Source organism: Chamaea fasciata, unplaced genomic scaffold (genome assembly GCF_029207755.1).
Source record: "Chamaea fasciata isolate MVZ Bird 193981 ecotype frontalis unplaced genomic scaffold, bChaFas1.0.hap1 SCAF_3, whole genome shotgun sequence".
Lineage (NCBI taxonomy): Eukaryota > Metazoa > Chordata > Aves > Passeriformes > Sylviidae > Chamaea > Chamaea fasciata.
Window position 1 is genome coordinate 19,651,627 of NW_027094088.1, and position 14,709 is coordinate 19,666,335.

The 14,709-nt window shown below is 41.9% G+C and overlaps 1 protein-coding gene across 1 annotated transcript in view; it reads right to left on the bottom strand.

Annotated features, from left to right (window-relative positions):
• RRP15 (ribosomal RNA processing 15 homolog) overlaps positions 1-13,136 on the bottom strand; it is a 29,172-nt gene extending 16,036 nt beyond the window's left edge. The window contains exons 1-4 of the mRNA XM_066178245.1: positions 13,061-13,136; positions 10,125-10,399; positions 8,213-8,310; positions 7,172-7,373 (exon numbers count right to left, since the gene is read on the bottom strand). Of these exons, the coding sequence (XP_066034342.1) occupies positions 7,172-7,373; positions 8,213-8,310; positions 10,125-10,399; positions 13,061-13,121 (636 nt within the window). The 5' untranslated portion in view covers positions 13,122-13,136. The remainder of the gene's footprint in view (positions 1-7,171; positions 7,374-8,212; positions 8,311-10,124; positions 10,400-13,060) is intronic.
• Positions 13,137-14,709: the final 1,573 nt, after the last annotated feature.

Consider the following 14,709-nt stretch of genomic DNA (forward strand, 5'->3'; position numbering starts at 1 on the left):
ACCTTTGTGCAATTTTATTACTAAATATGAAATTACGACATTTTCATGTCTGCTAAGCAGCTTGTCAGATTTCACCTCCTTACAGTCATCACCCTGCTTTTACCTAAATGGTTTTTGTGACATATCCCAGAAGTCTCCAAATCCAAATTTCTCTGATTTTATATTCCTGTCATTTCCCCTCATGGTGCCACGTGTGAGTGGCAAGCTCATTAAGGAACAGACCACACCCCTCAATACTCCCAGGCTGCTTCCTAAAAGCAGTTTAAACCCGATGAAGGAAGATGTAAACTGCCCAGGATCCCAATCCCTTATCTTTAACATCTAGCTACCCTCTCCCTTCATTTCTGACCTTTCCATCTCCTTCTATGTTTCTACACAGGCTTTCCCAACAGCTGCAGGTGGAGAAGAAATGACACAGACCACCTGCAGAACACTGTCCAAAGTTCAGCAGCAAACCGAAAAGAGGTCAGACCCTTCCAAGAGGCAGTTTTACTACAATTTGTAATACTACCAGATTAAAAAAAGTACATTTTCTAATCTTTCCGTAAATTTCAGAAACACTCATTAAAAACTGGCTGGGATTTCCCACAGTACTGAAAAAAAATTTACTGAACTCAGCAATCCTCTAACCGTTGCAAGCTGGAAGCAGTTTGACCCACCACTCCTGAAGTCTATCTACCAAGATAAACAGATGAGTAGGTACCCACAGAGGTCATTTGTAACACACACACTCTGGAAATCACAACATTTTATACCTTAATAAAACTTCAAAGTAAAGGAATTACTTTTCATGATAATTTCCAATAGCAATTGCTCCGATGGGGGAAACAAACTTACTCAGATAGACAAGCTCCACCCAAACCTTCTTACTTCCAGAGAATTTTTTTCTATAAAACTTTATGAAAGGTTTAGATGTGTTTTTCTCTAAGTGCATTGCCCTGCCTATAAGAGTTATGAACAAAGCCAAAAGTGGAGAGCTGCTTTTATAAGGCTTCCAACTTGATTTACCAGAAAAAAGTCTAATAGTATTTGACTCTTTGTGCTTTGTATACTCACGGGAAGATCAAAAGAAGACGTATGCCACAAGTTTTTCAAATGTGGTTGTTTTAGACAGTTTTACTGAAAAAAAGCCTTGCAACATCTTCTGGGAAAACAGAACACCATCATAGTATCCTGCGCACTAATAAACAAATAGCAAGGCAAGTTACTTTCAAACATGACAGATGGAGCTGTCTCAGCATTGCCTGACATTTCAATCACAAGTCCCTGTTTATATTCACTTAAAAATTTCCCAAACTTCAACTGCTTCACGCTGAAGGATTTTGCAATGTTTCAAATAAAACCACTTCATTCCTTTTCACAGAAAGACAAACTTAAAATATTTTGTCTTCAGCTCTAAGGAAGAAAGAGACATTTTCTACAGGAACCCATTAATTGAATCATTCATTCTTTTTAAACTTTAAAATCAGTTAAGGATGTGTTTTGGAGCTGGCAACATATCTTTCGTTATCTCCATGAACATTTGCCTGGATCTGGACAAGCTCTAAACATCTGGAAGATCGCCCTCCCCAAACCTCAGGTCATCACCTCAGTAGATGCAATAGGCATTTAGCATCCAAATTCTCTGAAGTTATCTGTCCTCACTGATCACACACTATCTGCATCTTAGCAGAACTGTGAGTGACTCATGATGACACACAGGCAACTGGCCTTTCTGTGGGAACAGCTGTCAGGGCTGCTCCTGCATTAGGCACAGGATACTTCCTTGGCCCTCAGGTGCAGGGGGAAAGAACCTGTCAGGAACACAGAACAGGAAGAGGATAAAAAAAGATGTAGATGGGAACAAAGTGCAAAATCACAGCCTTTTCCCTTCCTGATTTCTGATCAAATATCTGAAAAAGAGGACAGAAAGGGATATCTGAGTATAAAACCACAGGAAAAAGGGTAAACCTAGTAAAATACTGCCCTCCACATGACCCTTAATTGTCTTATGTGGAGTTGAATTTACAGTGTTAAGTTCTCAACATCTAATCAATCAAATTTAAATAGTGAAACATTTACAAATTTAAATTGACATTTAAATATTGACAAAGTCCTACATTCCCGTGTTAACACACATGTGCATTACCTGCTAAGACAACAATCAGGGAACTGAGCTTGGACATCTTAAAAACCCAATCCTGTTGATAGCCCAAACTCTGTAAGTTAATATAACTTCTAAACAGATTTAAACTAAAAACGTCACCATCAAACAGCCTCTAATACCACACAGCAACGCTTTACCTTAAAGAACATATGGAATAGAGGATATAGCAAACTGGTGGCAGGCTGCACTGCATTTATCTCTAAAGATATTCCTAAGAAAACAGCATACAATTAGTTGTCAGCAACTTTCTGGTACAAAACAAAAAAAAACTTCATTAAAAGCATCAGCTCCAAACATATATGGGGCCACCTTCAAAAGAATGTACACACAGTTGGGAAAAACAGATACAAATGCACGATCCAAAGGAATCCAAATGAAAAATTTTTGTGCATGTGATGGGAAGACATTTATTAAAACTGGGAGAATACATCTACTCTGGCTGCAGCTGAAGTAAATTAATACTTGGCTGCCCCCTCAAATCTGCTGGAATACATGCATGCCTGGTTACTCCTTCAATTAGGTCTGTAAAACCAGCACACAACAGCTGTAGTAATAAACTTCTGCTACTCTGCAACGCCATTATCACCTAAGGAAGTTTCCTGATAAAATTAAAAGAGATGTTGATACACCTTACCAAATTTCCAGAAGTCATCTCTGCCTTTATCCACACTTCAGAAACAATTTCCTAACACAGGTTGAAGCAACTGTTCAGATTACTGTCACTCCGAACAGGTAAATGAACAAAACAATTTTTTTTCACCCTCCCCATTTCTACACTGTGGAAGCAGCGGAAAGAAACAGACCATACTGATGGCCAGTACTCAAGAAGCTGCAAGGATAAGATGACAGTCACTCTCAGTTTTTACACTGATGTGACTTTTAAGCTGGAAAGCACAAATAATACCCTCATTTAGCTTAAAAAATGAAAGCTCCCATACCACTCCTCGTATCTCAGCAAGAACAGCGGCCAAAGTCAGAAGCGCAGTATTCCTCCTGCCCTTGAACAATCTTCAAACTACTGCGTAAAATAAAGTCTTATGAACAGAAGAAAAATCTATAGTAAGCCTGACTCTAATCACTGTCCTTACAAATTACTTACCAGGTACTTGGAGCATTTATAAAATATGCTTGAGGTAGAAGGAACTTTTCTGGAAAAGCACTTTAAGTCCCATATGAGCAATAGCTGCTACGAAATGGCACTAGTATTCTTCTCCACTCATCTTCCTCCCCACCAATAAATTATTTTAGAATAGGTACTATTTTGAGACCAACACAGCAATTTTTTCCAGATGCCATCACAACACAGGAAGCAAATTGTACCTCTGGGTCATGTAGTCAGCCTAGCTTACAGAAAGATTACCTTGCAGAATTTGGGTCATGGTTGCTGAAGTAGACCAGGAAATCCTGAAACACCCTGAGACAGATCTGGTGTAAGAAAGCTTACAAGTCAAAGCAAAATCATGCTACAGAGTCCTAATTAAAAATGAAAGGTTCACGAGTGCAGGTTATGCTTGTCATAAAGAGTATCTGTAACTTTCATGCCAGTTGTTTATGTGTCACTAAAAAATGTTTAACCACACAGCAAAATGCTTTACACGGAGCAGCACAAATGACAAGAGAAAAGTCAAAATGAAATTGTCATTGACACACAGCAAGTGATGAGAAGAACTCTGAATTTCCTTCTTTTCTTATTTTGAGACCTCACATAGTTCACTACGTTAGCCAACATATCTGTGCAACTCTAAGAGAACAGAAACTTCACCCAACCCTGGAAGCAAAGGTACTGCCTAAGAGGACCCTGAAATTTATTAAGGGCCTAAAGAAAACAAAAGGTTCATGCAAGGAATCTTTTACTGCCACTATCTACTTTTGTATTCATTCTGTAGACATAAAAATTACATCAGCCTCCAGGCCTGAAAAAACAGCATTTCTGATAAGTAGCCTTTCTAAACCTATAGTTTAATAATGTTTCTTGTAGTGTCTTACAGGAAGATATGACCAATACATCCTGAAATGAAAAGCTGGTGTGTAAGGATTGTGTTGAACAAAACTGAAAGCTCTCCGATCTGACAGTAGAAGATCCTCAGATAAACCCACCCCAAAACTTTTAAAAAAGCCCATCTGAACACAAATGAGTGGGATTTTAATATTTTTTTTAATCACTACATTTTTCTCCCACATTGCAAAGCTTCAGACAAGGTGGTGAGGGGAGAGAAATTAGATAATCTTACCCAGAGGCAAGCATCATGCACAGTAACTTGGGAAAACAACAGGAAAAAATATTACACAAGTCAGCTGGCTCAGCAAGGATTAAGAAATACCTTGATAAACAGCAAATGATATGAAAGGCAAAGCTTTTGGCTCCAGCTCAGAAGAGTAATTACTCCCAGCTGGGCACACAGAACTCCAAGGAGGGCTAAAGTTTCACAAGAAGGGCACAGGAAAACATACAAGCCTTACAGTCTTTCCTTCATAGTTATGTTGGTAGGTATATGCCAAGTAACATTTAGGCCAATGGCTAAAAGTAAACAAGACTATGAACAATGTTCTAGTGGGGCACAGGTTACCTGTCCTTCCCAGGAATGCATGAAGCTGATGGAAATAGAGAACAAAATTTAAAAAGTGGTCATGCTACTTTGAAATCATACTGCTGCAGATGGGCCTTCACAGAGCATTTAGTTTCTTTTTTTCACACATAAATATACTTGACTAAATAGTCAATCAACAGAGCTTTTTAAGTGGTTTCTTCAACAACCCCTGATACTTTCAAAAATACAAAGCTAATTTTGCATTCAAAAACTCCTGCAGAGCAAGAAAATGCTTTTCACCCATCCTCAAAATACAGTCAAGTCTCATGTGACAGCACAAGGCTTGAGTCAAAATAGGTTTGCTTTCACTGGTAAAACTTTTTTTCTGCTATTTTTCCTGCTGACTGCTTGTTTTATGTGGGTGGGGTAGTGTTTTTATTGTTCTGGACTGCCTTTTAATTGATGGCAAAGTGCCTGGATTTTGGGATTGGCATCTCTTCCATTGTTTTTGCTGAGATAAATAAATGTATTTCCCCCCTCCCCCCTTTTGTAAAAATGAATACACTTTATACTCTCGACTGCTAAAATCAAACCCACAAAACAAACAAACGAAAGCTTTCAGATGGCACAATCTGCTGAAATCCTGCTGCAAGGAATTTACTACCAAAACCCCTCATCCAGGCGTCCTACCCTCTGAAACACCCTCAGAGACCGAGAAGCAGAGATATGACAGTGGAGGCCAGCAGAACTGTTCAGTGGCTAAATATTTGTGTAATTCTGAGAAAGAGAATGAACAGCAGATTTTGGCCTCAACCTCAAGCCTCAACAACTACCAGGAGGGGAGCTTGCTAAATGAGTAAGATATGTTCTCAAGAGAAAATAAGGCAGATTAGGAACAGCTTGAAAGGGAGTTATTGAAGAGTTTGGTTCAGTATTAAATTGAATGGAGAGTCACTGAAGCAAAGGCAACAAGGGAGAGAGGAAAGGGGGTTGGTCTGTCTAGGCACACATGCAATTAAAAAACCCAACCAAAAACCCTGATCCCTACCCCAGCTTTTGTGCACAAACAATTTGTGAAAGCAGCACCTACATTAACAGTCAAACCCAACAGTAACCAGCCAGCATCACAAGCATCTCTACAGGTCTTGAATGGAAATATACTGTTACTGATGCTGCCAAAGTAAAACTTTTTTTTTTTTGAAGTATAGAAACATTTGCAATCAGTGTTTTCTGACCTAGTCATTTAAAAATTGCCCTGTTACAATGTGTCACAAAAAAATGGTCCTAGTTCTTGCTCAGCTGTTGATTCAATGCTGACTGCAACAGTAGTTGGCACTGCCATTGTTCCAATATTCCGCTATTCCAAGGGAGGAAAAACAAACAAACCAAAAAAACCAGAACCACACACATGCACATGCCCCCCCACCCAAACAACCAAGCTGGAATTATTTAAGGAGAAATAAAGTGTCAGCACCAAGCTAAATTGTTCTCATTATCCAAAGAATTTAAAAAATATATTGCACTTGCATGAAACTTGTATGAGCACTCCATGCCAGGCAGTGTTTCAGCATGTTCCCCAAGTGCACAGAAACAAAAAACATATGACAAACTGTTGTCTCCCAACTGATTAAAGTATTTCTTCCTGGCACAGAAAAGCACTTAGTTAACTGCAGTATTCCACCCACAACCAAGCACAGAGTTCAAACCTGAACACAAACATGCTTCAAAAACGTGCAGCTTCTGAAATACGAGAAAGAGTGAGTCTGAGAAACTTGTTTTCAACCCTCAGCTACTTGGTGAGCTGAAAGAACTGATGAAGAGTTGGACGAATCCAACTACACTGTGTCTCAAACATATTTGGAAAAAGTGGAATGTATTTCTTTCCAAGACATCACAAGAGCAAGGAAGCCACACCAGCCCAATGCACACAGAGAATCAGGGAAAGAAAAGGCTACATACAAGGTTTAATACGTTTCTGTTTCTTTCTGTTATGATATTCATTTTGAATGGCAAATCCTTCAGTTTCAGACACCATCATCAACCAAAGGAAGCGAGTTTGACATAACTAAACTGTGGGGACACACAAGTAGTACAGTCTAATACACCGTGTAAGATGAACAGCCTCCAGGTCTTCAACAATTCACGGAGCTAGCTATTTATAGCCAAATTCCAAATGTCACAATAATCTAGCAGTTTGTTCCACACCTAGTGCAAAATCAAAGATAAAATCCAGTGTTTCATAATCTTTTTTCAAACACATGGCTAAACCAAGTTATTTGCATAAAAGCCTTGATGTCTTATCAGAAGATCTTCCAGCGTTTTGTACTTTGACAGCCAAAAGACAGGGAAAATAGGCTAAGAGCTTGTTCCCTTCCAGAAGTGTCAAAACATCCCAGCCATTTGGGTCACAGGTTTATGAAGAGCTGGCACATGAACAGAGAGTCATTACATTGAGCAGGTACCCCGTAAGCATTTTTTTCTCACAGGTGAGGCTTACCTGTTTACTTTTTGTGGCCTTTCCAGCAGAATTCTTGCCTCCTTTGGCCCCCTCCATGTTTCTTAAAACATCGATGAAATCTCTCTTTGAAACAGAAGACATCAATTTTGCGCGCTTCCTCTCAGAGTTCCCGGCTTTCTTCACCTCCTCCTCCATCTTCTTCTGGTGTGTCCTGACGGCGTTGAATAACTGTACTACACCTCTGGGACAGGGAAAAAGACAAAAAAGACAAAAACTCAAGTTCCTTTTACAGAAATGAACCCCCTACTAAAGCTAATTATCCAGCAGATGCTGGATGGCTTCTAGCTCCCCAAAATGGTTACCTGGAACGTCAATTCAGTTAAGAAGTAACATTTACTGCAACATAGAAGACTTTCAATTTTTACTCCTCCCTTATACCTATTGCTAGGAACCAGCAACAAACAAATGTACAAATAACTAATCACACTCTGAAGTAAGCCTGGTAACACCGCACTGAGATCAGTTTCATCCTCTAGCACATTTCATCCTTGGGAACATGTTATTTACCCTAAAATCAGGTATTAAATCTCTCAGGCAGATTTCTTAATAGCAGATGAAGCTGAGGGATAAGGCAGAGGAATGAGTAAGGACACACATACAGGCAGCATATCAAAATGTTCAGCTAGTTCTGTGAGACCAAACTACCACAATGTGAACAGGCAGCTGAACTTCACAGCCATGGATCTGGTGAATCCTCTATGGAGAAGCAAAAAACCAGAACACTAGAAACAATTGTTCTGCATTTTTAAGGCATTAAATTAACAAAATGAGAAGATCCAACAAAGCACTTCTGTTAAGCAAACATTAGATTCCCATCTAAATTTTTACTCTTTTGTAAAGCTTCTGAAATCTTTTGTTGAACTTGATACTGTACAATGCAGACCTGTCTATAAATCTCTTGGCTCCTGCTAGTCACTTCTTAAGAGTTCAATCTGATTGGAAACAGATTACCTGCACAGGCCTTTTCCTCCTCTTTTTGATATACATATATTTAAGGAAAGCACTCAGAAAAACTTTTACCTTGTGGCAATTCTCTGAAGATTTCTTTCCTTCTCTCGGTCTTTGACAACATCTGGCTTCACTCGACACATCATTTCCCATTCCCGCTTTTTATCAAGCTGCATTATAAATATTGTTATGTGAAACAACATGGACATTTGAGAATGCAACATGACCTGACAGAGTATGGAGCAGGAGGAAAAAAAGAATCTGCAAAGTTCAGTTTGGTTGAAAGTAAAAGGAGCTCCAATATAGGGCTGGACAACAGGTCTGAGCAAGTCTCTTGCATTGACACAACAGGGGCCACACTCAAATCTCAGAGAACCATGTCCTTGCAATGACAAAAGCCTAGGAGCAAGATGCTTTCATACCGACTGCCATGAGCAAGGAAATTGTTCAAAGACAGCCTTCAAATCCCAGACTTCACAAGCTGATCACAGAAAATTTTCGACATAATAAAATCCTGGGTCCATCACGACAGGCATGTCACACTTTGAGCCTTGGGAATCTGACTTCTCCTCTCGGAATTGATCCCAGTATGGCTTTGTGACCAAAGTGACACTCAGCAAAGAGTGCAACAGGCAGAACCCTAACACAGAAGACCACCAAGTGTCCACCAGACAAGAAGTCACGTGTACAATATTGCTTTTTGCCTATTTTTTGGGAAGCTCTCTGTTTCAAAACCAAATCGATCCACTTTTCCATTACCAGCAGACACAATGCCACCAGCTTTGTTCCTGCTGCAACAGCAGACCACTGTATTTCATGACCTCTGCTTTAAGAGTAAGGTAGTGACATTTTTTCTTCCCTTCTGAACAATTTAACAGTGTTTTAGGCCTGCTGATGTTCCATTAAATCTGTTTTATGCAAGAAGACTCTAATGGAATTTCAGAGTCCTTATCTTTATAATTCCAGGCCAACTACTATGAATTTCTGAGTTTATGACCGTGTTTTGGCCTTTGATCAAAAGAACTGTCCTAGCCTACCTTTCATCAGCAAGAAATCAATGAAAGGCAAATTGCCTTCAAGTTTTTCTAAAGTAAACAAGTCACTTTGGAGACTGGTGGCCCATCTCTGTTTTGCAGTATTCTCACACATTTACTGGATGAGAGCAGGTATTTAGGACAACCATGGCTGTGCAGATGCTGTACTGAAGCTCTCTGTATTAAAAAGGCAAGCCATGGCCCAACTGCGGCATGTCCCAAACTGTCAGGTGAATAACCTGGTTATCCCAATGAAACAGAACTGGTAGGATGAGACATTAGAACTATTAATGTATTTCTAGCCTGAAGGTAAATCAATCAGAGCCTGGAATTAAAAGTTCCACTGAAGGCACAAACAAATCACTTATTTGGCAATACTGTTTTGTTTTCTTCATACCAGTTTCAGAACCAGAAGCAATTTAGGGCACTGACATGGTAACAGAAAACTCCAGTCAGAAAAATGGTTGAGGGGAGCAAACAATGATGCACAACCACATCAATGATTACTGCAATCTCAACCTGGAGGCCTTGATTTTGGAAGTCACAGCACAATGTAAATGGAAGAAGTATTCTTCTCTTTCTCCCTCTGACTTTCTGTGGTAGAAAACTGTTTGAATTTGTAATGCCAACAAAGTGAATTTCACCCCAAATTAACAGTGCCAATTAGAAAATCACCCCCTCAAAAAAAGAAAACACCTTAAGCTGACAGACTGGAACACTCCTGCTGCCAAAGTTCAGCCTGCCTGATGACCCAGAAGAAGCACTAAGGGAAAAAAACCTTACACAGCATGACTGGAAAGTAAAAAAATTAAGCTACTCAAGATCACTGTGAAGGAGAGACTCCAAAACTGACACAGCCTCAGCAGAGATTTGGGACAGTGCTCTGAGACTATCTTGCAAGTAGCCCATCTGACAGTCACTGCACATGGAATACTGCATCTTTTTCTCACCCTCATCTTCTTTTCTTGCCTCTCTTGTTTCTTTCTCTCTCTCTCCTTCTCCAGGCTTTTATTCTTGGCCAAGATGGTGGACTTATTCTGTGGAATTTTTTTGTTGAGCACTTTTGCCATGGCATCTGCCCATCCTGAACTTGGGCCATCTTTGGAGCTTGTTGCCTCTTCAGCCACATTGCCAGGGGCTGCTGCTTCATCTTCATCATCACCATCCATGGCTTCACCTCCTGAAGAGTAGCTGTCTTCTGGAAGTTCTGAGCTTAACTCAGAACCTAGGGGGGACAAGAAAGAAAGAAGAAAGAAAAGAAGCAAAAAAAAGTGTCAGGAATTGTTTCTAGTAAAAATCATTCACTAATAAGAGCCATTTGCTTCACATGTAAATGTTATCCAAGTTCAGAGCGAGGTATTAATGTGCATGTGCTGTTACAATTAATTCCTCAAGCAGGCACACACCATTACACTGAATTTATTAGAAATTATGCAGTGCAAGTGCTTGCTCACCTCAGTGATGATTTAAAGTGATTGAAAGAGGCCAGCAAAAGGGCAGCCTTGGATATTTATTATTAGATTTTTGAATATTTTTATGTTTAGGGCTGATAATTGTGGGGGGAAAACCTGTCTGTCTTCCAGTTTAAAAAGTGTAACTTATAGATGCCTTTTCACACAAATATGTGTGTATATACGCACACACACAGAGAAACTGCAACAGTGACATCTGGTGTTTGAGTGCAAACAGCCACAGGAATGAAACCGAAGCTGAGGGCATTTCTAACGAGACAGCAAAACCTGCTCAGAGAGAACACCACCAGCAAAAATACAATTACCTAAGCATAATGAGCCCGGGGGGGCTGCTTGGTTAAATGCAGCATCAAGACAGTGAGGCAGCTCAAAAGAAACCAGAGGCACTGAGCTTTTCTGGGATAAATAACTGTTCAAGTTTCACAAATAAAACACCCCCAAAGTCAAGTTTCCTTACCCCCCTCAAAATAAAAGAAGGAACTGAAGTTACAATACCAAAGTTTGGAATTAAGCAACATTAAAATGGCTGGAAACAGCCAAATTGATGGCACAACAAATACATAAAGAATTAGTCCTCATTGCTCTGTTCAGTGGGTCAAACTGCAAAAATAGAAGCCTTTAACAGTGCAGATTATTAACTAGAATGAAATGGGCTGCAGGTTTAGGGTGTGCTAAAATATGCTTGGTTATTTCACTTCACCACGTAATCAAGAGCAGAGCATACAAAAGGTCCTGCCTCCATTAACTACTATTCCACTAATATTTGTGCCACGTTAAACTTTAAATTAATTATCTTACATACAACTTTCAAGGCTGCAAAATCAAGTGCTGAACAGAAGGAGGCTGGTTTCTGATCCCACCCAGTCTCACCAGCAAGGGACCAATTCCCCACCTGACTCACTTTGATCCATCTACCACTCTCAAACTCCTGAAAAAAGAAAATTTTAATTTTAAATCACAGTACTCTGAGCCAAGTGCTTTACTTTGTAAGCACTCCTATATCCCATGAAGTACCTGTATCAACCAAACTATTAAGAGAATGAAGCCAGGAGTGCTTCACAAGATCTGTTCTCCATAAAACCATGCAGGCAGCTACTAATGATATTCCCCATTAATCAACTGTTTATTTAATTACTAAGCAAACATAAACACACACTCTGTTGTCACACTAATTCATTATTCTGCCTTCTCCATGCACCTATTTAAACCAGATTAAAACCTAACAAACAAGATAGCAGCAAAACGGTGCAAAGACCAATTTAAAAAACAGATCAGACTTATAAAAAGGAAATTTGCAAAAGCATGTATATCTCCTTTACACAACATCTTCTGCCGATAAAATAGGAGAATAATACCACCATTTTGCTCCCAACAATTACAGAAAAATCAACAAGGTTTCCACTACCAGCCGTAGTTTATTCTTTAATACATCAGAGTATCAGTCAACAGCATGAGATAAAGAAGAGGTATTTCAAAATTTAAACCAGATTAACTCACTCAGAAGCAGGACCTGGGGCCCTATTCTGAATTGAGAAGGCTGATATCTGGCGTAGATTTAATATAAAAAGTCCTATATTGTTTCTCTGTGTGTTGTGAAATACACATACGCATCTCTCTACTTAAGTCTTTTAATCTCGCTCAGTGATCAAGGCACAGGGACAGTTAAAATATCCAGCACAGCAAACATTCAGCAATGAGCCCTGAGAGAAGCTCCCACACAGCGCTGCCCTTTGGGTCCAGTTTGGACGCTCGAACCAAGCAGAACTAACGCAGCTCCAAACGGCCACAATCCTGACTCCTCCCAGAATAAAGAAAAAAAGAAATCCAATTACAGGACAGAATTAAGAAGTGATCACATCTAGCTAGGAACACCCTCGCAGCGCGCAGGAGGCGAGACCGAGTGGAGAGCGGCGCGCTAAGGGCACATCACTGGAAGGAGAGCCGAGTTTCCTCCGGAGAGAAGCGGATCCAGGCCCCGCACGCAGAACTCGTGCAGCTCTGCACAGCCGCTCCCCCCTCTCCCAGGAAAGGCGGCAGCGAAAGCTATTTTGGTGGGCTTAGGGAATTAAGGAGCTGCTGGCGGTACTCCCCGGCCTGAGGGGGAAAAGCCCAAAGGGTCAGCGCCGGGCGGGCAGGGGCAGCCACAGCGCCGGGCACCGCGGGAATGCCGCCCACGGGACACGCCGCTGGGGAGCGGCCTCCGCCGGTGGCCGGGCCGGGGCCTGAGCTCCCGTTCCCCACGCCGAGCGCCGCCGGCCCTCGGCCCGGAGCCGGGGGCATGAGGGGCCACGAACCCACAGGCGGGCTCGGGCGGGGCAGAGTGGAAAGGCCTCCAAGGTCAGAGACGGCCCACAGCGGCGCCCGGCGATGCTTCAGGAGAAGAGCGGGGCCCACCCCGTTCCCGCTCCCGTTACCGCTGTCCGTGTCCGTGTCCGCGGCCCCGCGCCCACGTGGGCCCGACACGGCCGCCGCCATCTTCCCCACGGTCCACCCAGTGCCGCGCTCCGGCCCGGCCCCCGCGCCGCCAACCTGCGTTCCGGCTCCAGAGGTTCCGGGCAGGCGAGCGGCGCTTCCGGGCCCGGGGCGATAGGGCCGGGCAGACAGGGGCCCGTGAATAAAGCAAAGAGAGCTGCCCGGGCCCCTCTGCCCCCCAGCCCCCGGCTGCCGCTCCCTCCAACCCTGGGCAGAGCCTTCGCCGTCGTGGGGTCGCCCCCACCCAGCCCGGACCGTGGCTTCCCTGTGCCGGGAAAGCTGCGCCCGCCTGGAGCATGGAAAGTACCCTGGGAAACGCTCCAGCACCGCAAAGCTCAGGCGGATTGTTCGCTTTCACCCCGGGGAGCCGCCGTGAATGGACATGGCAACGATAAAAAATAAATTAACGCTGTAAATATGTAGGGTGCCCGGTGCGAAGAGGAATTTGAAGGCTCCACCACAGTGCTGGTTTCCCCAGAAAACATAGCCAGACTTTCAAACATTGCTTTAAGGCCCAAAAGGATGGGCTGGGAAAACTGGCAAACTCCAGTTGATGTACAGAAATCGCTTTCTCTTAGCGGTGGTGTTTGTTGTTCGCACTGGTCGGAAGAGCGGGCCATCCACCACGTGTAGGAAAACAGCATTTCTTCTATGTTAGGTGAAAGAAATCTTAGTAACACTAATTTTCTGTCACTTCACAACCACTAAACGGGCATTCAAATTTTAGGGCCAGATCGTAACGCTGCCAGTTATCCAATTACTCCATTCTGTAAGAAGCACATCCTGAGAACAGCACCACCTAGAACACCAGAACTGTAAAAGAAGCAAATCTTAGGCAACTTCTTACATAAAAGCGCTGTGAAATACGCAAACGAAAATTAATTATCAAGAACTGCTGTTCTTGTAGCAATAAAATGTGCTGGGGGGCAGAAGCTCCAGGATTCCTTGGAGCCCCAAAGTGGTGTAGTAGAAATAACCAAGACAGTGCCAAGTATATATATGAATATAGGTAGTACAGGGGGAAAGTTTTGCATGTGGTGTAGTCTTCAGTATTTTTCAGGTTTTAAAATCTTAAAAGGGTTGTTGTATTTATACATCCTATATTCTTGTAAGTATTTATTTTGTTGTTGCAACCCTGCACAATAAGTGACCTATGTCTTTGCACTTATGTCATTCCACATTTTTTCTTCAATGATGTGGATTGCAGCCAAGATAGCAAATTTCTTTTCCTGCCTCAGTATCAGGTGGGAAAATTAGAAGCTGGAGAAAGGTCAGAAAATGGTGACAGATATTCTGACATGGCTGAGGAAACTGTTTCACAAGGAAAGGTTAAAAAGACTAAGTAAGTATGTCTTGGTTAAGTGCTAAGGGCAAACAGGATTGGACTTGTTTCTATCATGATCTGTGCTGCTGAGTGGTGCTATCTGGTACAAATTTCAGCCTAACTCACTGTTACAAGCAAAGAGAAAATTTGTGCTGAAAAACTTGGGCCACTGCTGTGATTTGCAGAGTAACAAGGAAACTATAAACACCCCCATGATGTTTAATGAGTAGGCCCAAGCATTACAGGAGATGTAATTCCTAATGTTTT